The sequence below is a fragment of the Taurulus bubalis genome, assembly GCF_910589615.1.
Source record: "Taurulus bubalis genome assembly, chromosome: 10".
Taxonomy (NCBI): Eukaryota; Metazoa; Chordata; class Actinopteri; order Perciformes; family Cottidae; genus Taurulus; species Taurulus bubalis.
In genome coordinates this window covers 25,105,857-25,130,020 of record NC_136598.1, presented here as the reverse complement: position 1 = coordinate 25,130,020, position 24,164 = coordinate 25,105,857, and the positions used below count along the sequence as shown (strand labels likewise).

At 43.6% G+C, this 24,164-nt stretch overlaps 2 protein-coding genes across 2 annotated transcripts; both read right to left on the bottom strand.

Moving 5' to 3' along the window:
• Positions 1 to 4,474: 4,474 nt before the first annotated feature.
• hspb12 (heat shock protein, alpha-crystallin-related, b12) lies at positions 4,475 to 8,164 on the bottom strand (the record flags this gene model as incomplete). Its single annotated transcript, XM_079224815.1, has 3 exons — positions 4,475 to 4,660; positions 5,844 to 5,980; positions 7,918 to 8,164. 3 exons carry the CDS (start codon positions 8,162 to 8,164, stop codon positions 4,475 to 4,477), a joined length of 570 nt encoding a protein of 189 aa, XP_079080941.1.
• A 7,703-nt stretch (positions 8,165 to 15,867) lies between these two features.
• fam131ab (family with sequence similarity 131 member Ab) lies at positions 15,868 to 23,553 on the bottom strand (the record flags this gene model as incomplete). The annotated part of the gene is made up of 4 exons (XM_079224812.1): positions 23,460 to 23,553; positions 23,198 to 23,380; positions 17,738 to 17,869; positions 15,868 to 16,556 (listed from the first exon to the last, which is right to left on the bottom strand). Exons 1-4 carry the CDS (start codon positions 23,527 to 23,529, stop codon positions 15,868 to 15,870), a joined length of 1,074 nt encoding a protein of 357 aa, XP_079080938.1. The 5' UTR covers positions 23,530 to 23,553.
• Positions 23,554 to 24,164: the final 611 nt, after the last annotated feature.

Here is a 24,164-nt window from a genome sequence, read left to right as displayed (position 1 = left end):
TAATCATCGCTCCGGCCCGGACGGAGTGGACCGAGCCGCAGCGGATGAATGATTAATGGCCGCCGCGTTGCTTTCTGACTCAGCGAGCAAGTCTGACATGACAGATAATGTATAAGTACTGTGTATTTAATAATTCATGTGGACCCATAATGCTGGAGGCTCGTCAGCGCGCTCTCTGCATTGATTTGTTTTTCCTCTCCGTCTTTTCCACTACTGACCGACGTCCTTTCAGACGCACTCCTTTTTTAATAAAAAAAACTCTTTTATTTAAGGTTTTTTTGGGGGGACCAGGCTCTCCACGTCTACCTGCAGAGCCTGCTGGGCTGTTTGATGCCTTAAACACACACACACGCGTGTACACGCAGCTCCATCGACGCATCGCATGGGCTTTTAAGTAAAACACCACTAGAACAGCACGGCTTTGCATGTGAGAGTGCATGTGAGGGCTTTGTTTTTTAAATATATATATATATGATCAAAATGTACCAAAAACAAAAGCTTGACAGAAATGAATAGTGAATGTTGTCTGCCATCTCGTGCCTGTGTGTTTTATGTATTTACAAATATCTCATTTTATACTTCTACATTATCGGCGTCTTCCATTCATCTTTATCTGTCACTTGATTTTTTTGAACTGTGGGATTGGGGTTTTAGCAAAGATTAATATATTTAACATCACTCCTGTAATATTAAAAAAATCATAATTTAGCGTCTTAACCAATCTTAAATTGTTGACTGATCTCTTTTTGAAAGAGATGTTGTGTGGTGGCGGGAGGTTTAATGGTATTTGTGGAATTATTTTTCACATTTGATGATTTCGAAGAGATAATGTCTTGTATGTTTTTGTTTTTTTAAATATTTTGACATCATCGGAAATGATATGTAAAGCGCAAATAACACTAATGGTGACCAGCATGCGGTCTGTCTGGTGACACCTTCATTCCACAAGTGCCTTCATCGACTCCTCTTCGTCATCAGCGGGGACGAGCAGCCCACCCGCACGCGTTCGGATCCGTCGTCGTCTTCTGCCGACGAGGCACTTTTCACTCACGGACATGTCAGCGACCGACTGAGATCCACTCGTCTGATTCATACGTCTGTGCTTTTCATCCATTTTTATTTGTATTCATTTTATTCTCCCTCTGCAGACGTCGTTGGCCGAGCTAGATCGCATATTTATTAGTCTGTAATAATCAAAGTAGAAGTTGTACAAAATGATTTTTTTATTTTTTTTATGGATGATCCACTTGTAGGTAATCAATTTGTGCAATAACTGTTGTTCATCTCACTTTGTAACCCACTTTTAATTGATGACATGAATGCAAGATAACCTTATTTTTGTAAAGAAACCTGAAAAGTGTCAAAAGACGTCTGTGGATGAGGACTGAAGGGATGTTTTGGGGGAGGGGAGGTTTCACAAAAGTCTCAATAAAAGCTGTCCGAGTCTCACGGGAGTCGGCGTGAAGATATTTAAAGTTAAACACTGTTTGCACCCGAAGGTGCTGCTCAGGCTTCTGGGAAACCTCTTCTCTGATCAGTTCTCTCCTTCCTTCAGTCCGAGGGCCAAACCAGACTGAGCTGAACAAAACCCAGAGCTATTTTTCACACGGGAAAAAAAAAAAATATATATATAATAAAATGAACCATTGTTTTGTATATCAGGGATGAATAAATGCGATTTTAACAGTGACTTTGTGGGAGATGACTTTGTTCCGGTCTTCTGGGTTCTCTCTCCTGCAGCTGTCGGTCCTCTTCTTCCCCTCAGCGACAGCTGGGAAACACCTGGAGTTGTTTGTGTGTTGTTTGTGTGTTCCACTGATTCTCCCAGCGGGACGCGAACACAGCACCAAAACAATGATGTTCACACAAGTTCATCTAGTCACCGAACTCTTCATGGCACCGGAAGGCCAAAAAAATACAAAGAAAAATGGACTTTAAGCCTAATACCCAAATTAAATCTACCCAAGGCTTCAAATACTTGTATTTCCTCTGTGCATGTGTCTTTGAACATTACATGCACCGAAGAATATTTGTCCTTTCCTTCTCCCGCATTTTTTTAGGCCGGTTTTATTGGACGCAATCGAGCTGAAAACGACACGGACAGCTCAAATGTAACGTGCACTATAACATGCATGTATTTCAAGCCCTGATGCCTCAGTAACTAAACCTCGACAACTGAAAAGAGATGATCTTTAAGTTCCACAATGCATTGCAGTTGCATAACAAAGTGCATGCAAACCTAAAGACTGCAGAAAAAAACAACAGATAACAAATATAAAGGCATAAAGACGACAACGTTAAGCCTGTAGCCGTGCTAGCTGTTGAAGCTAACTGGTTTAGCTCCTCAGCCAATGACACCAACACTCACCAGGTGTTGGAACAATGCAGGTAACTGTTAAATGTTCTGGAACCATTAAAAGGGGAAAAAGTCCATCCGTCTGTTGCTTCCTCACACACACACACACACTCCGTCATACTGTGGTTTGCCGTGTGTGTGTGAACGAGTGGAGAGCATCTGGACTGCAACGGGTGAAGAGTGCAATGCATTAATAACAAAAAGAAGCTTAATGAGCGAAACAAGTTCATTGGTTAAGTAGAGCGCTGTGAGCATTCAGGAGCAGCGGAGCGACGGAAGCGCGACCCTGGCTTCAGCGTCTGGCTCCAGGACACATGAGGACAGCAGGAGCCGGGGATCGAACCGCCAACCTCGTGGTTAAGGGACGACCCGCTCCACCCACAGAGCTCGGGCCAAAGAAGAAGAACCATTTGCATTTACTTTCACGTGCATTATTTTTCACTTATGTGAATGTAAATACTGAATTTTATGTAACTACCGTAAAAGTCGGGTAATACGCCGCTACTACCTTCGGTCATTGTCCCCATTTGCTCCCCGCTGTAGCCAGCTGGCGCTCATGCTAGTTCCGCGCTAACTTCCGCTAGCTCCCCGACAACCACCAAAGGTAGGGACCAGCCCCGGCTCTACACCCGGCTTGGGCAGAGGGGACTCGGACAGTAGCAGCGGCAGCGGGGAGCTAGCAGCAGCGGGGAGCTAGTAGCAGTGCTAGTTATCGCTGCTCCTAGCTAGCTACAGCGGGACACTGACCGGAGGTAGTAGCGGCTTGTAACCCGACTTTTACGGTAATATTTATACTCTTACTTACGTCCAACTATGAACCAGAGATATGAACAAACAACGTTAACCGGAGTGTCCTTGTTTAGCAGTAAAGTCAAAATGTGAAGGATGACTTCCCATTAAAGGCGACCATGTTTTAAAGTGACAGAACACTCCTCTGGGTGGAAGCATCATTAACCCGTCACACAAGACGACACTGAGTTTTTAAAGACAACAGTTGGCCTTCGTTTAAAGCTGCACTCATTAATATGTTTACACTCTACAATGAATGGAATCGCCTAAGAATGGCTCTTGTTTATCCTCCTCTAAATCACTGTTATTAAAGGCACACTGCATTGTGCCTTTAATAACAGGGGGGCGGGGTTATTCTGTATTAAAAATAATATTCCGAAGTATGTTTTAATCTGTGTTTAATCTCCCGAAACGAAGAATCGTCATGTTTTAGAAATAACCATTTATTTCTAGGGAGCGAGTCGTCGTCCACCATGTTCTACGGAAGCCCAGGAAGGCCACTGGGCTTTCTCTTCTGAAGGTAGTGATGCGTTCAGGAACCCGCGATTAAACGGGTGTGCTAAAATTATTAAAGATCGTAGCTTTAATAAAAGCCATACTTTTTTTAACGTGTTGATGTAACTTATTGTCATGCTGCGATGTAATAAATAAATACAGCTTTAAGTTGTTGTTATTGTTAAACTAGAAGCTAAACATGTTGTTATCCTTCCTCCAGGTGTTGCTGTGTTGTCGTTGTGTTTCTATGAGACGCAGGTGGAGGAGATGAGAGGCGACAGGCATGAGATCTCATTCTGCGTCACGTCAGTCCAATTACCTTCATCATTATTATTATTATTATTATTATTATTATTATTATTATTATTATTATTATCATTCTGGTTGTTTATTTCTGAGCAGAAACGCACTGAGAACTGAAACTCTGTCAGGATTTAAGTTAAAGTAGAAAAGGTCTTTCAGGTCAAACTAGTTGGACTGAGTCACATGACCGCTTTGATCCCTCTGACCAATGGAGTGACCTGTATGAATCATTATGAAAAGGTTTCATGAATTATTCTTTGAGGAGGTAAAACTCATATTTATTGCATCACAAATCCTCATGTTTGACTCTACAGACATAGATGGTGACTTGTTATAATAATAAAAAAATATTAATATACAAAATGAATATGAAAAATGACATTTTACCATAAAAAAAGTTTAAAAAAAGAGTCAAACATGCACATTCAGAGGGTTTCACTAGAAAACATAATAATAATAAAGGCATCAGACAGATCACCATCAGGGAATTATAAAGTTAAAAGTATAGTAGCTGAGAGAAGCTCCACGAGGTCAAAGGTGAGCTTCACTGCTGTAGGAGGGGACGGCCGGTGGCTCGATTCCGGCGGCGGTCCGGCGGACGCTCACCAGCAGGCTGCCGTCGGGGTTCAGGGTCCCGCTGACCGACAACGGGTCCATGTCCTCCGGAAACAGGGACTTGTGGGTAAACGTGTCGCTGACGCTTCCATCATCCAGAACCTGGAGGAGGAAGAGGAGGAGGAGGAAGGAGGAAGGAGGAGGAGGAGGAGGAGGAAGGAGGAAGGAGGAGGAGGAGGAGGAGGAGGAGGGAGCAAGTGGATGGTCAGGGATCTGGAGAACCAACAACAACAACAAACAAATGGGCGAGGAGAGGAGGAGGGTGAGAGAGGAAGATGAGAGAGGAAGATGAGAGAGGAGGGCGAGAGAGGAAGGTGAGAGAGGAAGGTGAGAGAGGAGGGCGAGAGAGGAGGGCGAGAGAGGAAGATGAGAGATGAAGGTGAGAGAGGAAGATGAGAGAGGAAGGTGAGAGAGGAGGGTGAGAGAGGAGGGCGAGAGAGGAAGGTGAGAGAGGAGGGCGAGAGAGGAAGGTGAGAGAGGAGGGTGAGAGAGGAAGGTGAGAGAGGAGGGCGAGAGAGGAGGGCGAGAGAGGAAGATGAGAGATGAAGGTGAGAGAGGAAGATGAGAGAGGAAGGTGAGAGAGGAAGGTGAGAGAGGAAGGTGAGAGAGGAGGGCGAGAGAGGAGGGTGAGCGAGGAAGATGAGAGAGGAAGGTGAGAGAGGAGGGTGAGCGAGGAAGATGAGAGAGGAAGGTGAGAGAGGAGGGTGAGCGAGGAAGATGAGAGAGGAAGGTGAGAGAGGAGGGTGAGCGAGGAAGATGAGAGAGGAAGGTGAGAGAGGAGGGCGAGAGAGGAAGATGAGAGAGGAAGGCGAGAGGAGGGCGAGAGAGGAAGGTGAGAGAGGAAGGCGAGAGAGGAGGGCGAGAGAGGAAGGTGAGAGAGGAAGGCGAGAGAGGAGGGCGAGAGAGGAAGGTGAGAGAGGAAGGTGAGAGAGGAAGGTGAGAGAAGAAGGTGAGAGAGGAAGGTGAGAGAGGAGGGTGAGAGAGGAGGGTGAGCGAGGAAGGTGAGAGAGGAGGGTGAGCGAGGAAGGTGAGAGAGGAAGGTGAGAGAGGAGGGTGAGCGAGGAAGGTGAGAGAGGAAGGTGAGAGAGGAAGGTGAGAGAGGAGGGTGAGCGAGGAAGATGAGAGAGGAAGGTGAGAGAGGAGGGTGAGCGAGGAAGATGAGAGAGGAAGGTGAGAGAGGAGGGTGAGCGAGGAAGGTGAGAGAGGAGGATGAGAGGAGAGGGCGAGAGAGGAGGATGAGAGAGAGAGTGAGTGTGTGTGTGTTCTCACACACACACACACACACCTTCTCGGCGTGGATGACGACATGGTGGTTGAAGGCCATCACCACGATGTCGTGCGGCTCAAAATGGCTGACGTCAGCGGACATGTAGTACGCGTCTCCCTGGCATCGAACGCCCGACACAGCGCCGCCTGCTGGAGCTGTGGAGGAACGACACGGAGTTCTTTAAATGCTCGTTAAACATTTCAAATTATAGTCTAAATATGCAGCGATCTAAGAAGAAGAATGCAATTAATGGATTATTAAGACAATATGAGCATGTTAAGAAGAATATAGAAATGTCTGAATGAAAAGTGTAAGAAATATGAATTAAAGCATGGTGTTTTATTTGAACAATACATTTACACTCTATAACTGTTCTTTAGTTAGTTTTTAAGCAATTATTCTGCTCAATTTATTATTTTTTTAAATTGTATTTTTACTTTTTATTCATATGTTTCGCCAATTCTCCAAGCTAAATTTCTTATCAATTTTTTTTTTTTCTTTTTTTTTTAGCTTTTCACTCATACGTTTCTGTTGAAAATAGTGAGCCAGAAAGTGGACTCCATATATATTCAAGCAGAGCATTATTGCTTAGTTGTTTGGGGTGTTTTTAATATATTTGATACTCTGACAAGAACAAAAAGGACATTAAAATGCCACGAGAGACCAAAGCTTCATAGTTTGGGCAGTTATTAATATTTACTGCTGTCTGGAAAGAGACAATATTTTCCTAAAGAAGAGACTTTGTGGTTTCATCAAACACATGCGGGTCTTTTATTCTTATTGTATTTAACATTTGAGTAATAAAATACTTCAAATTTGTCCCTGCAATAAAATGTTAAGCCTGGTTATTGATTATGTTTTAATCTGCCTGTTGTGACTCGCCAGTAATAACTTACAAAAAATATGAATAATATATATTCTGGTTGTTCTTGCTTAGTGTGGCTGCAGAACTCTTTTAATATTTCATATTTAGTCTTTAGAAGTTCCTGTTTTTTATATGAGCGCGCCACTTTTTATTTATTTTCTTTCGCTCTCACGGCTCCTTATGTACTTTTTGTCGCGAGTCACAAATGTTTCATACAAATTTATGCAATGCATAAAAATGTACTTTCATTTCCATTTCCTAATTTTGTTCTTTTAAATGTAAAATGTTTTCCAGCTCTTGCTCATCTGTTGAAATGATGTAAATTGCATTCTTTCTTTCTCTCACTTGTTTTTATTTTATCAATAAAAGGAAAGTTTTCAGTTTTTTATTTAGCTACATAGTCTGTAAGAAATGTGCTAAACAAATAAAGATTATTATTATTATTATTACTTTCTCATAATATAATATGTAAAAATACCAGAGACATCATTAATAAAATAAAATAAATAAATAAAGTAAATACATTACATAAATTAAATACATAATACATTTAATTAAAAATAAAATAAAAATAGTTATAAGTTATAATATTACATTTAATTAAATTATTAATTTGCCAAACTCATCCTGAAAACCTTCTCTCTATAACGTTAAAGCGTGCAAAATTATCAATTAAGCTATGCAACAAAACTCCATTATCTTTGAACTGAATAATACTTCTTTCTTAACCATCTTTCACACACACACACACACACACACACACACACACACACACACACACACTTCTTTCCTCACCATTACTCATGGGGACTTCTTTCTTTACCACACTCATGTGGACTTCTTTCACACACACTTCTTTCCTCACCATTCTCATGGGGACTTCTTTTACACACACTTATTTCCTCACCATACTCATGAGGACTTCTTTCACACACTTATTTCTTCACAATACTCATGGGGACTTCTTTCACACACACTTCTTTCTTCACCATACTCATGGGGCCTTCTTTCACACACACACACACACTTCCATCTTCACCATACTCATGGGGACTTCTTTCACACACTTCTTTCCTCACCATACTCATGGGGACTTCTTTCACACACTTCTTTCCTCACCATACTCATGGGGACTTCTTTCACACACACGTCTTTCCTCACCATACTCATGGGGACTTCTTTCACACACACGTCTTTCCTCACCATACTCATGGGGACTTCCCTTACCAGTGTGCCCATAGGAGGACCTGCTGAAGGGGGTCAAACCTCCGGTTCCCCCGGGGCTCTCCTCCCCAAACAGACCGGAGGAATCTGCAGAGTCCAGAAACGGCTCAAAAAGCGGATCCAGGGAATCGGACGATCCTCCCAGCGAGCCCAGCGAGCCCTCCGACCGGTACGAGCTGGAGGTGCTGAAGCGGGACGAGGAGCGGTAGGACGAGGAGGACCTGCGGCTGGAAGATGTCAGGGAGGCCATGGCAGAGGATACACACACACCTGGAACACACACTCCCAGACTATTCCCCTTAAAATGTAATTTCTAAATAGTGACAAAATAAAACAGGAAAAGAAATAGCTCTCCAGAAGCTATTAAGCTCTTACTGCCCAGGGGTCTTTGTTGTGGGGTTTTATAAAGCCCCCGGTGCATTGTGGGTCAGTAGAGCACAGCGTGGGCTCCATAGTGTTCTCTCTTTAGCCATAAATGGCAGTCTGTCCAACCGCCGGTGCCAGGAATGTAACGGACAAACTGATAGGAGCGGAAACCCCTTCTCTTTCAGACGCTCATGAGATAAGGCCGGATGGGGGGGCCACTTGGAGAGGCCCCCAGCACGTGGTCAGGAATAGAGTGCTGGAGTGCAAAAGGTCGTCCGTTGGACTGGCCGAGCAAACAATGGGGACACTTTTAAAAACTCTCCCTAGGGGAAACTGAGCAATTGTTATATAAAACTGTAAATCATAGCTTCTTTTATGATTTTTTAAAATAAAAGCCCAAAACTGCTGTATTTGGATATGATGAACATCATAAGTAATATACAAGTGAAATATATGGTTTGGTACATGAGAAAATTCAAATACAACTCAAATTACCCAAATGGCCCAAAGCCCAAATGGGCACCAATGAGTCCCAATGAGTCCTCGCCTGAATTTTCTCTGTTCTAAACCCTCTTTAACTTTGTTCTGCTTCACTTTATCAAAGTCAACCTTTGCAGAGAGAATGTTCACATATTGTGTTATGATTTGGGTTAGAGAATGTTCACATATTGAGCTATGATTTGGGTTAGAGAATGTTCACATATTGAGCTATGATTTGGGTTAGAGAATGTTCACATATTGAGCTATGATTTGGGTTAGAGAATGTTCACATATTGAGCTATGATTTGGGTTAGAGAATGTTCACATATTGAGCTATGATTTGGGTTAGAGAATGTTCACATATTGTGCGATGATTTGGGTTAGAGAATGTTCACATATTGAGCTATGATCTGGGTTAGAGTTGAACCTTACAGATGCATCATTTCAAAGAAATAATCATCCTGAAAGTGATTTTTTTATAGGCGGACCTGAAACCTTTTCATTTATTTCTGTGTGTCATCTTCATTTACTCTTAACCAGTAACATATAGACTGATATTTACACATCTGAACAAAATCTCACATGTGTACTTTTTTATTATAACACCAAAAGTATTCAAATAGCCCTAGTGGTTGCAGAGAAACACCCTTTTTAGTTTGGGGATAACATTTTCGAGAAGAGGCCTACTAACCCGCTAATGGAATAACTCAATAATAAATTCAAGGCCAAAATCCCCAAATGTGGAAAATGTTTTTTTTATTCTGACGGAAGCCAAAGTAGATACGGCCCCGGTTGACCTTCAGGATCCCTCTTTTGACCTTCAGGATCCCTCTTTTGACCTTTTAATTTAACTGACATTTGCCACAGTTGTCCACCAAGCAGCGCCGCGCGTCAACAATCAAGACTTGTCATATTAATACTTTTATGCCGTGTGTGTGTGTGTGTGTGTTTCACTGGAGTGTGTGAAAGGGGACACCCGGCAGCACGTCGCCCTTCAGGACAGCGATGCATCCTCCAGTCCTACAGGGAGCTGTAAAGAGAAACAATGCAGTGAAAACGAGCAGCATGCATCAACCTGACGGCCACACTTTGGGCCCTCAGGGGAAACACTCGCATCTGTCCTTGTGGATAATATTATGCATTAATAAATCCTCTGCAGCGTTTCTTTTTGGGTTTACTGCTTTTCACAACATGGTTTAAAAATATCTTCACCTGGAAAAAGTGCGGCATGATCGGAAACAGAGAGTTTTTTTGTTTTAAATGCAGAGACTCAGCTGTCTCCTTCAGCAGAAGGAGTTCATCCACTCAGCTCTGGGACTACTTTTAGAGTCTGACTACTTTTAGACTACACCGTGGTCTCCACAAGCCCATCTCTTGACCTCTGACCTGGGGCAGAATTTGGATAATACAGTCGACTGATAGCCGGCTACGCTAGCGCATGTCGATGAGTCCGTGGGAAAGACACTTAACCCCAAAATGTCTCCCGTAGCTGTGCCTACGGTGTGTGAATGCTAGCTACTCCTTAGCCCCTCCCCTCAGTGTGTGAATGGGTGAATGATGTCATGTAGTGTTAAAGCGCTTTGAGTGGTTGGAAGACTAGAAGAGCGCTCTACAAGTATGGGTCCATGTACCTTCTCATCAAAGAGGTTTTAGACTCATACCAGAGGAGAACATTTCATCCTTTTGATGATGATGATGATGATGATGATGATGATGATGATGATGATGATGATGGTCATTTGGCTTCAGCTAACAGATGAGGACAACAACAACTTCCTTGAGCGCTTATGAACAGAAAGATAAACACAGAAGACATCCATTCATTGTTGGATTCATAGTTCATAAAATGAAGAGATAACAGACGTGACATCTGAAGCCCTTTAAGGAGCTCGTCTGTCTTCTTCGTTGGTTCTCCGAGAAAAGACGTGAGGTGTTGGAGGACCTCAAGGTGACGAGAGGAGGAGCTGAAGAACTCTTGTGTGTGTGTGTGTGTGTGTGTGTGTGTGTGTGTGTGTGTGTATGTGTGTGTGTGTGTGTGTGTGTGTGTGTGTGCGCGCGCGCAGTCGACTACACAACTTGTATATGTGAATGATTGTGTGTCTGTGGTCTTTATTCAGATCTGTCCTCTGGAAAATACTGAAGGAGCAGCGGAAAAATGACCTTTTTAGACTTTACTGTGACCTTTATTATTTATATACTATATTATTGCTTTTGTGATTTTTTTTTTACTTTTTACTTTTTTTAAGGACCACACCATGAAGACATCCTATGCAATTATTTTTTATCACTTTATTTTTGGCGTACTATACTACCGTAACACTTAATATAATAAACTTAATAATAAACTTTTTTTAAATGACTTTTGTTGACATATTTGACTTTTTAATTACTTTTTTATTACATATTTGACTTTTATTAAGACCTTTTTCAACATATTTAACTTTTTTTAAATAACCTTTTTCGACATATTTGACATTTGTTATGACTTTTGTTGACATATTTGACTTTTTTAATGATTCTTTTCAACATATTTAACTTTTTTTAATGACTTTTTTCAACATATTTGACTTTTTACTTTTGTTGACATATTTGACTATTTTTTCATAACTTTTTTCAATACACCATACTATGACTTTTGACTCTTTTTAAATCTACTGTGTGCAATAACACAGCTGAGGGCGTCGCCTCTTTTCGTCAGACCAGGCTCATCAGTTGGTCTTATTCCATTTGCTCTTTGGGTTATTTCTTTGTTTTTGTTGTATTCATTGCCTTTATGGTCTTTTTGTGTTTACCGGTATTGAAGTTATGTGCGACTATGCCTTGCTCTCATGCTCCTCATCCTCGGTCCCGTCAGGTTGTTGTTTGATGAGGAACATTATTTCTTTCATTGACACATTTTTTAAACCTTATCAAGGAACATTTTGTTTACACTCCAGCAAACCGGAGCTGTGACACCAGGATGCAAACCCCTGATGGTCACACACGCCATGGGCTTTGTTCTAAACCCATCAGCTCGATATCTCCATCCTCCCCAACCCAATAGATCACTGCTCCCCCGGGGACGCGTGATGTCATGAACACATGAAACACTGCTCCAGGAGACTCTGTGGCTCCTCTAACTGCTGCTCTTTGCCCTCGTAACAACTCAATAATGATGATGTCGTCGCGTCAGGGAGATAATTGCAGCTGGCTTTATGGTGTGTGTGTGTGTGTGTGTGTGAGTGTGTGTGTGTGAATGTCCACTATGGTGTTAAAGGAGGTGTAATAGTTCATTATCTAATCATGACCATTAAACACTACATTAATGGAGCTCTCCTCCTCCAGAGCTCCTTAACCCTCTACTGTAAAGTACCTGTATGGTTTTATTTGTATTTCTAATTTAAATATTTGTACATATATGTGAGGGAGTTACGACTAAATGACAAATAAATGACGGAAAAAATGTAAAACATCACACATCATTGATTTTTTTTGTTGCAAATAACAATATTTTATTAACTCAAAATCATATCAGATGCAGCAAACAAAGATTTGTTTATTTTTTCAAATCCGAGGTGGCGATATTCAAATAATTACATTCAGCCAAAAGAGGAAGGAAAGTATTAAAAAAGAGAGAAGAAAGAAAGTCAGGATTGAGATTTCAGACGGTGTGTGTGTGTGTGTGTGTGTGTGTGTGTGTGTGTGTGTGTGTGTGTGTGTGTGTGTGACATGCATCCCACTTATGATGGATGGGACGGTACATTCATTTCGGGTCGTCTATGTTCCTCTTACCCATAGTTCATAGTGTCGTTGTCTCTGCCGGGTATGGCTTTACTCTCACAAGCCTCTTTGCATTGTGTGTGTGTGTGTGTGTGTGTGTGTGTGTGTGTGTGTGTGTGTGTGTGTGTGTGTGTGTGTGTGTGTGTGTGTGTGTGTGTGTGTGTGCATGCCCCCTCCTCCTCCCCGAGGATTGCGGGTCGTTTTTAATTAAGACGATGGAGACTAATGTGGGTTGTACATGGACCATCTCTCTCTCTCTCTCTCACACACACACACACACACACACACACACACACTCTCTCTCTCTCTCTCTCTCTCTCTCTCTCTCTCTCTCTCTCTCTCAGCGTGCTATAGGGTGTCCTGCAGATGTTCTCCCGCACACCATCTCTGAGAGAATGTGGAGCATTTCTTTCTGATAAGAATCCAATGTCACCACTCGCCTGGAGACACACACACACACACACACACACACACACACACACACACACACACACACAGTAGTTTCCCCTCTCAAGACACCTGTACGGCTCAAGGACAGCCGGGCCTTCTTGTGTTCTTCTCTCTTCACCTCCTCCTCCTCCCCAACTCCACCCCGAGAGGTTTCTGGGACAGCTCACCTCCACCGCCGTGGTGAGGAGGAGGTGAAGAGAGAAAAGAGGGAATAAAAGACTGACAGAGAGAGAGAGAGAGAGAGAGAGAGAGAGAGAGAGAGAGAGAGAGAGAGAGAGACGCATCTCCTGTCCGTCAGGCGTTTTTTTTAATCGCGGGTTAATTGCCTGTCTGCCAAGGTAGCGCTCCGATTACGTAATAAACCCCCATGGGGATGGATGGGAGGAGGGAGAAGGGAAGACATTCATCAGGCTGTGTGTGTGTGTGTGTGTGTGTGTGTGTGTGTGTGTGTGTGTGTGTGTGTGTGTGTGTGTGTGTGTGTCACGAGGATGGCGTGACGAATAAAAGCGACTTTAATTTAGGGGCTGAGATCAGATTTGGGACATTTGGGGTTGTAAGGTGGACTGGATGAGAGAGTGTGGTCACATGTCATCAGAGGTACAACAATAAAAACATTACAAAAACACACACACACACACACACACATGCATGTGGAGGTGAGAGGGAACAACCAAGGTGCCCGTCCTCTCTCGCTGCTCCGGGGGAGAGGAGGGAGGACGCACTGTGGTGGACAGAGCAGCTGATACATAGAGGTGTGTGTGTGTGTGTGTGTGTGTGTGTGTGTGTGTGTGTGTGTGTGTGTGTGTGTGTGTGTGTGTGTGTGTGTGTGCCACGACAAAACGCACAACAAGCGGAAAAAGGTCGGTGGCGCAAATCGCCCCGCTGTGACCTCCAGACCAGACTCTTTTAGAAAGGTTTGACTCTGCATCTGCTCATTTAAAAAAAGAAAGAAAAAGAGAAGCTATGGCCTGAGTGACAGCATGGATGGTGATGATGATGATGGTGATGATGATGATGGTGGTATATCGGGGGGTCAAAGGTGACGAATGAAAGGCACAGCTTCTTCAATGGGTCCCCCTGAGGTGTCGCTGTCTTTTCCAACTCCTCTGACTGGGACTTCAGTTCAGAAGTCTGATGTCATCCCGTCTGTATTATTAAAAAATAGCTTTTTCCAGATTTAATGTACTGTATGCTTCTTCTTCTTCTTCTTCTTCTTCCTCTCCTTCTTCTTCTTTTGTTTTTATTCTCGCGCACAAAGCACCAGCAGAAGTTCAACCTCCAACGAAAGAGCTCAGCTATTGACGCTGTTTTAAAGGGAATCGCTGCATCGGGAGGGAGATCTGGAATGAAGCTCAAGGAGCCTGCTGACATCGTACAATACACACACACACACACACACACACACACACACACACACACACACATAGGGACTCTCACATTGAGGCTTTTCCAAACAGTCAAACATTAAAAGATGGACATGGGGACTGAATCTGTGCTTTCATTATTTGTAGAAAAAAAACTACGCACAGCAGGATTCTTTCTACACACACACACACACACACACACACACACACACACACACACGGAGGATGAGACAGGTGTGTTATGGGTGATGCTCTGGTCCAATGGGGTTTTCCTGAGTTGTATGAATGACAGTCCCTCTGGGAGAACCTCGATGTGTCACATGAACAATGACTTTGCAAATGTCATGAAAAGAAGTGAAAGTATTAATAATAATAATAATAATAATAATAATAATAATAATAATAATAAAAAAGAGTTTCAGGAGTCAATATGAGAGGAACGACCATGACAAATGCAATAACAAACCGTATCACAGTATCCTCTTTAGAAATAAAAACGTTTTTCTTCACATTTGTATTGTTCTTGTTTTTGTTGTTTAGTTATTTAGTTGTTGTTGTTGTTGTTGTTGTTGTTGTTGTCGTCCCAGTAAACTATATCACACAGTGATAACGAAGAAAAGGAGAAACCTACAGCCACATTAGCTTCGTGCAAAAGAACACAGACACCGTCACGCCGCCGCCGCCGAGGCAAAGAGATCAAAGCAAGACAACGCATACAAAAATATAGAAAACATCTTCCAGGTGCAACTCGGGAAAAAAAAATACTTTTCCGTCTCCGTCGACAACCAACGCAGGAATCCACCGAGCCTTTAAAAACGTCCCGTCCAGTCCATCTTCATGGCGGATGTCCATCGCAGGAGGAGTGATGTGACATGTCTGAGTGATAGAAAACTAGTACAATAAAAGCATATCATTTCTTATATTAGTGTCAAATCTTTTGTTCTTTTTATAAACGTCGTTATTTTTAAAATACATACTATGTCCTGTCACTTTGAAGACATTCCAGCATTTGCTCATAATTGGTATAGTGACAGGTTTCTTTTTAGATAGTTTGGCATACTCAGCAAGCCATGCCCAGAAGGATGCTATGTTGTCTCTTGCAAAGGAGGGAGGAAAGGAGGGGAGGAAAGGAAGGGAGGAGGAGAGGTTATACAGGACAGCTGAGATTGCAAACCGTGCTCAAGACCACCTCAGCCCGTCACTTGCAACACACATGCAAAGATAAGTTGAGTTTTTTGGACTCATTGGTCATTCTTGTCTGCCCGTCGGTGGCGTCCATTTTTTTTTTTTTTTTTTTTTTTAATACAGTCGCTCAGACTGAGGAAGTTCAGTTTTCACGTGGATAAAAAAGATTGTTTGGACGCCTTCAAAGGAAACGGGAGTCGATACATCGAAGGGAGGGGGGGGCGGAGCCGTCGGGGAGGAGTTGAAATGCTGCAAGAATAAGGCAAAGACGATGATTCCTTTCAGTCAGATGGGCGGGGGGGTCATGCTTTTCAAGGGGAAGGAACAAAAAAACACGATGTCAGAGGGGTTAAACATTGTTGTTTGGCTCCCCTGCCCTCTGCTCCTCCTCCTCTTCGTCCTCCTCGTCCAGAGAGGCGACCCCGGAGGAGGCCACGTCGGAGACCCTCCTGCGCGGGTCGTAGGCGGGCGGGTTGCCCTGGGCCTCCGCCGGGCAGCCGGTGTTCTCGTAGTCCTTGCAGGGCGTGTCGTCGTCCTCGCCGGGCGACAGGTACGTGTCGGAGTAGGACGTGGAGAAGCAGGGGGAGTCCTGGCCGCCGCAGGGCCTGATGCCGCCGCCGCCGCCGCCGCCGCCGCTAACGCTAACGCCGCCCAGGCTGTGGAAGCCGCAGTCCCCTCCGGGTCCGCTCTGCCCCGCCCGCTGCAGCCGGGCCAGCAGCAGCTCCTCGCCGCCCTGCAGCGCCGCCAGGATCTTGGCGGCGAGCTCGGCCACGTTGCCGTAGGAGTGGTGTCCGCGGGGGCCGCCCAGGTCGCGCAGGAGCAGCGGGTGCTGCTCGTCCAGGCTGCACAGGCTGGAGCACAGGGTGTCCGGGGAGCCCGCCGTGGGGGAGGGCTCTCCGCTACCTCCCTCTCCTCCTCCTCCTCCTCCTCCTGCCTGTCCTCCTCCTCCTCCCTCGCCACAGGGCCCTCGCAGGCCCAGGTGATGGCACAGCTGGCTGTGGATCAGGTCCTTCAGGTAGGGCGGGTACGATGACACGTCTGGAGGGGAGGAAACACACCGTGAGCAGGAACAAGACCTGCTTCTCTCGCATCTTTATTTATACATTTTCGTCTTTTTATATACGATATATCGATTGAAACAGGACAAGAAGCTCGGTAGAGAACAATCGTAGAAAAGATTCTTTAAAAAAACAGATTAAAGGTCATTGATGAGGAAGAAATATCCATCAAAACATTTGTTAGGCCTCAAACATGTGCTTTGCTGAACGTTAAATTAGCTTCAGGGTTCCTTTAAGAAGAATACTTTACCTGTGTTTGACCGCTAAAAGAAATTATATCAATAACGTTATTTGAAAAATGGAAAAAAAACAACAACAAAAGCATGTTAGGTATCAAATTAAACATAAAAATCAGGGCTACAATAATATATAATCCCCATGTACAACCTCTAAACACAACTCAAACAATAAATAGGATTAGGGGTTAGGGTTATTAGGGTTATTAGGGTTAGGGCTTAAAGGGTTTTAAGGTCCCACAAAAATACCTGTTACAAATCCCAGTATATGGTTATATTCACCAAAATATGTCATTGGGAAGAATGAAAATATAGTACTATCTGAAAATAGATATATATATTTATTTGTTTGTGAAATTCAGGCATGGCAACATGTTAAACTGCACAGAGCAGCAGCTGCTAAACCTAAATGTGATGTGACTCCATCAGCCTTCTGAGGGGAAGAAGAAGACGGAGAAGCAACGCGGAGCAGAACGTTATTAGTTCAGCTTATTGGTGGTTCAGTGTAATCAAGATGAAAGCTCGGGTATATACAGTACACACACACACACACACACACACATTGTGTGTATTTATAACCCGCTCACACAGACAATGTCTCCGCGGCAGAGGAAATTATATTAAAGTTGCAGGAGGGATATCAAATTGCACCGAGGAACAAGAAAAAGAAAGAAAAAAAAATGTTGGGAGAAGATGAAGAACGAGGGCACTGGGACAGAGAGAGAGAAAGAGAGGGAGAGAGAGAGAGAGATAGGGAGAGAGAGAGAGAGAGAGAGAGAGAGAGAGAGAGAGGGAGGTGGAGGAGGTTTTAGGAGGAGACGGACAATATGAAGGAAAGAAATGAGATTTTAGCTTCACCGCGGCCATTGTGTTGTAGAGTTGTGTGTGTGTGTGTGTGTGTGTGTGTGTGTGTGTGTGTGTGTACCTGTGCTCTGCGTGCTGGGCTCGTTGGCAGGCAGAAAGTCCTCGTCGTATGAGTCATCGTTGGACTCGTCGCCGTCCACAGACGACCAGGCCCTCAGCTTTGCCTCCGCGATGGCAAACTGCTCTGCCACACCTGCACACACACACACACACACACACACACACACACACACACATAAATACACACACACACACACACATACGCCTGGCTGGCATGGCAACAGGGAGGCAGTAAGCCGTGTGTGAGGGACGGCGTCCCCCGTGGCGGTCAGAGTTCACTTTAAAGATGGCCGCCGGCAGGAGGAAGACTTTTGTATCCAGAGTAAACATGAAGGTGATTATTATATCGATGACGGCCTCACATGGTGGTTTTTTAGCATCATTTCCACAGCAAATGCAACAGATTAACGCTCAAAATCCGCCAAAATCAGATTTACTTTGATTTAATTCACCAATTAATTATCCGTCTTTGCATTTTGACTCCTTTCTTTGTTGCATTTACTCTTCTCTACTACTTCTTCTGACATATAGGACATAAAGGCCTCAGCCAGCCTCTGAGTATTCACGGTTATTGACTGTTTTTTACGGTTCGGTCCACCTCCACTTATGAGGACGGTTAAATGCTCCTCTCTGTGCGATGAAACACGACCATGGCTAGATCAATACCTCTCCTCCTACACATTAAACATGACATCCTCAGAGACTTATTGGACTTATTGCAGGAATAAAACCTGTAAACTGTTTGCGTAGCCGCTCTGTATTCACAGGGTTTATCTGTAAAACCACCTCCACTGCTTTCGGTAGCTTGTGCACAGACGCTTGTGTAGCTATTGAGTCGTAATCCCGTCAACAAGGTGTCACAAATACCCAAAAATAAGATTTCCCGTCACAATGTGTTGAGTTGAATGAGGTTTATCGCTTTTTTTTAGCTTCTTCTCGGCAATTAATCACCAAACACACACATGTAAGGCCACGGAGAGGACATCAGTGTGTGTGTGTGTGTGTGTGTGTGTGAGGTGACTCAGCATGTGCCCGAACCAATAAGGTCTGAGTGACCAATCAGGGGTCGGCCAATCAGAGGATAAGACTTCCTCTTTATCTCTTTTTTCCCCTCTTTCTCTCTCTGTGCTCGTCCCCTTTCACTCCATCACCTGTTTTGTATTCTCCCCCGTCCATCCTCTCTCTTTCTCTCTCTCTCTCTCTCTCTCTCTCTCTCTCTCCCTCTTCTTCCACTCGTCTCTCTCAATAAAACGCTCACCTGCTCTCCTCATTCCTGCCGCTCGCTTCTCTTTCACCCAGTTCAATCTCTCAGCCTCTTCTCTCTTCTCATTTTGATTTCTATCTCTCTCTCTCTCTCTCTCTCTCTCTCTCTGTCTGGTCAATGCTCAGTATTCATGCATCGTCTCCCACAGAGAGAGAGGCAGATCGATGCTCCTCATTCATCTCCCCTGTAGCTGCTCTGAACTTTCCTCACAAACATCCTCCGGTAGTTGAAATGCTGCAGAGCGGGCGGCTCTTTAGTTCTCTCTGAAAAGCCTTTTTATAATTCCTTCATTAACTCAGGATGAAGGACCGTGTTCACCTGCATGCGTACTTCTCTTTACGTCACTGACCCCACGTAACCATGAGGACATAACCATGAGGATAGAACCATGAGGATAGAACCATGAGGATAGAACCATGAGGATATAACCATGAGAATAGAACCATGAGGATAGAACCATGAGGATATAATCATGAGAATAGAACCATGAGGATAGAACCATGAGGATAGAACCATGAGGATATAATCATGAGGATAGAACCATGAGGATAGAACCATGAGGATAGAACCATGAGGATAGAACCATGAGGATATAATCATGAGGATAGAACCATGAGGATAGAACCATGAGGGTATAATCATGAGGATATAACCATGAGGATATAACCATGAGGATATAACCATGAGAATAGAACCATGAGGATATAATCATGAGGATATAATCATGAGGATATAACCATGAGGATATAACCATGAGGATATAACCATGAGGATATAACCATGAGGATATAACCATGAGAATATAACCATGAGGATATAACCATGAGAATATAACCATGAGGATATAACCATGAGGATTTAATCATGAGAATATAACCATGAGAATATAACCATGAGGATATAATCATGAGGATATAACCATGAGAATATAACCATGAGAATATAACCATGAGAATATAACCATGAGAATATAACCATGAGGATATAATCATGAGGGTATAACCATGAGAATATTATCATTTTATGGCAAAGTACACGCAAAAAACATCTATACTTAGATCATTTATTACCTGACACAGATACCATATAGACGACCAGGCATCAACGTCTGATTTTAAGTACTTGCCTTTCTCTGTCACACACACACACACACACACACACACACACACACACACACACACACACACACACACACACACACACACACACACACACACACCATTGCTACGTTTCTACAACAATGACTTAATCGCTTTATCTGTGTAGGTGGGAGTTTTGTCAGCGCTGAAATCTTTCTTTATAAATATTCAGCGGGTCAGGAAGCAACAGTAACTGCAGCACGTGTATTGATTACTCCATCGGGCCGACCGGGCACAGGGCCAGTCTGGAAGAGACACGTGACAATAAGGAAAAGATGCAAAATTATCATACACAAAACAACAACAAAGAAGCTTAAAACAACTACAAAGAGATACAAATTGACTACAAAGAGACACAACATAACTACAAAGAGACACAAAATAACTACAAAAGACACAAAACAACAACAAAGAAGCATAAAACAACTACAAAGAGACACAAATTGACTACAAAGAGACACAACATAACTACAAAGAGACACAAAATAACTACAAAAAGACACAAAACAACAACAAAGAAGCGTAAAACAACTACAAAGAGACACAACATAACTACAAAGAGATACAAATTGACTACAAAGAGACACAAAATAACTACAAAGAGATATAAATTGACTACAAAGAGACACAAAATAACTACAAAGAGACTCAAAACAACTACAAAGAGACACAAAACAACTACAAAGAGATACTAATTGACCACAAATAGACACAACACAACTACAAAGAGACACAAATTGACTACAAAGAGACTCAAATTGACTACAAAGAGACATAACACAACTACAAAGAGATACTAATTGACTACAAAGAGACACAACACAACTACAAAGAGATACTAATTGACTACAAAGAGACACAACACAACTACAAATAGATACACATTGACTACAAAGAGACACAATATAACTACAAAGAGACACAACACAACTACAAAGAGATACTAATTGACTACAAAGAGACACAACACAACTACAAATAGATACACATTGACTACAAAGAGACACAATATAACTACAAAGAGACAGATAACAAAGAGATGCAAATAAACTACAAAGAAAAAGCAGCGAAACCACCACAGACCAAAATAACTACAAAAATATCAAAATCAATAACAAAGTGACACAAAACAATGAATCACCGGCTCAGGATCCTGCGGTGAATACGAGCCGCAGGACGATCGTTACATCGTCACTTTTCGAGAAGACCTTTATCTTACAAAACTAATGCCAATTTCCCAATTTGCTCACAAACATCTCTGCTCCACCACGTGAACCGGAGACTGGAATACACACACACACACACACACACACACACACACACACACACACACACACACACAGTGACATAAGCCTCTCGCTCTGTCGGTCAAGGCTTGGCAGCCACTTTCATGCACTACGGAGAGACACTGCAGGATTACCTTCAAATAATGTGTGTGTGTGTGTGTGTGTGTGTGTGTGTGTGTGTGTGTGTGTGTGTGTGTGTTGGCAGAAGTCCGTGCATCAATAGCAGAACCCCACCTGCATGTATTTATCCTCCGGATGCGTCCTACACACAAACACACACACACACCGCCGTGTTTGACTAGCTTGCATACACACTTCACACGTTCACACTTCACACGTTCACACATGCTCACTTATACACCAACACGCTCGCTGACATTCACGCCGTAACGCCGCCACCGGACTACAAGGAGAGGTGAAAAGAAAAGGAGGAGTCAGCACAACGGGCTCCCTGGTGGAAGTGACGCACGCTGATGGAAGCTGAGGAGCAAAGTAACGCAAAGTACTGCACATACATGCGCTGTACAGGCGTGTGTGTGACTCAGAGGTCGTCTTCCAATCGGGAGATGGGCGGTTCGAGCCCCGGCTCCGTGTCGACATGTCCTTGGTTCAGACACTTAACCCCAGCCGGCTCCCGGAGGCCGAGCCGTCAGCGGCTGAACGCTGACATGCAGAGTTCATCCACCAAAATGTCTCCCAAGCCCTCCACCGCAAGTCGACGCAAGACTAATTGAATAAAATAAATTCGTGTCAATCCCTGCTTGGGTTAGACCGTGTTAATGTGGCTTTGACAATGAAGCAAAGCGTGTAAATGACTGTATCGCATGTGGTTATATACCATGAGTCCTGCTATCTATCTTCTATAGAGCTACATAACTTCTATGAATCATCTCCTTTGCACATCAAACCTCTTCCCCTCACTCAAGTTATGCAAATGTAAGGATGCAAAGAAAGTAAGGAGAAACCGCTCAGTCACGGTGGAACAAGGAGCGAAACCTTACTGTGAATTAACCTTGAGAGTCTGCATTGCAGGGAGCGAGGGAGAAAGAGAAAGAGGGGAACTTAAAAAGAGTGAATAGGATGAAGGGGTGATGAATAGAGGGAGTCAAAGATAAGAGGAGAGAGGTGAGGAGAGGTGATTTTGGGGAAGAGGTCTCAACTTCCTGGGCGTTTTATTCTATTTATTTTTATTTCTCAAAAATAGAATAAATCTGATGATGTCATTGTGATGAGTGTGTGCTCAAGAGAGAGCAGTAGCACACTGTTTTATGTGAGGGATGCATGATGGGTAATCATGCATTTTCTTGCATTTTTTGCCTTTATGAGAGAAATCATACGGACATACAGATTGTGATATATCTCCATCCAGAACCTGTTCAATGCCACCGTACTCTTCAGTATTAGTATGCCAGACACAGGTTTAACACGCCCCAATATAAATATACAAGATGTCCTACTCTACACCCGCTGGACTTTTGCAGCACGCTGATAAATATGAGCGAGAAGGTCGAAGGTCAAGGCATTGATTGAATGCATTAAAACAGAACGCATGCTTTGGAGGTTGCAGCAGCAGTTATATGCACTGGAAGTGAAAATAAAAAGTATCGGTGAGGTCATTTATACGTCTCATATACGCTCCGTACTAATACACTGGAGTGCATGTTAAATGGCTCGTGCTGTACAGATGGAGTGTGAGTCCTACGCACATATTCAAAAGCTTAAGCTGTGCATGTGTGTGTTTGTTGTGTGTGTGTAAATGATAAAGTTCTCACCGGCGGCGAAGCGGGCCTCCTGCTCTCCCTCGGTGAGGTCCGAGTAAGAGTTGAAGTCCGGTTCCAGGGCGGCCGGAGTGTCCGTGGGCTTCGACCAGCCTTTCCACTCTATCAGGTGGGCCACTCTGCCCTGAGCCATGGCTGTAGGCTTCGTCACATGGTCCTTCACTACCTGGGAAATACCTGCAAAAACAACACACGGTTACATCACAGCAGCGTTCCTGAGACGAGCTTTTTGGGGTTTAAAAATGTCGAGGCTCACCGTGCAGGGAAGAGCGCGCTAACGCAGCGATCTCTTGGATGGTGAGAGCTCTTCTTGATTTTGGTAACATTTCAACGGTGTCATCAACATTCACCTGAAACGACAAAGGAAGGAAGAAAGAAGTGTGACTCAGGGGAAAACACTGGTGTCTGAATGCATCCTGACTCACGGAGAGGAGACTCCTTCACTGTACTTTGAGGCCTTGGGAAGTGAAGGATTCTCTCTCTGCTCAGCTTCCAGTGTCGTTAGCAGACAGAAAACTGATGTATAAGAAGCACGGATGAGGAAAAGGTCATGTCAGGCTGGTGGGAGGAGTCAAACAAACATGGGACTTTCACTACCGTTGACTTATTTGACTTTAGTTTTGTTACCTAGCTTATTCACCTTTCCTATTTCCTATTTCCCATGACCATGACACGGGAAACAAAGCGCTCCTCGGCCTTCCGGCGTTTTTCAGCACCCTGGACAGCTCCTGCAGCAGCAGCCACATGCTCAACGTTTTAATGCTTTACTGATTTAACACTGCAGATTTACCCGATGTGGGACGAATAAACAAGCTCTCTTATTACTCTCTTACCTTAATAACGCCAGTCACGTAACAAAAGTACTTATTTTAGGCAAAGAATATCCTTATTTTAACCCAAACCACCATCTTTTCCAAAGCTATATACAAGTAATTGTGCTACCTGGACATAACCAAGTAGT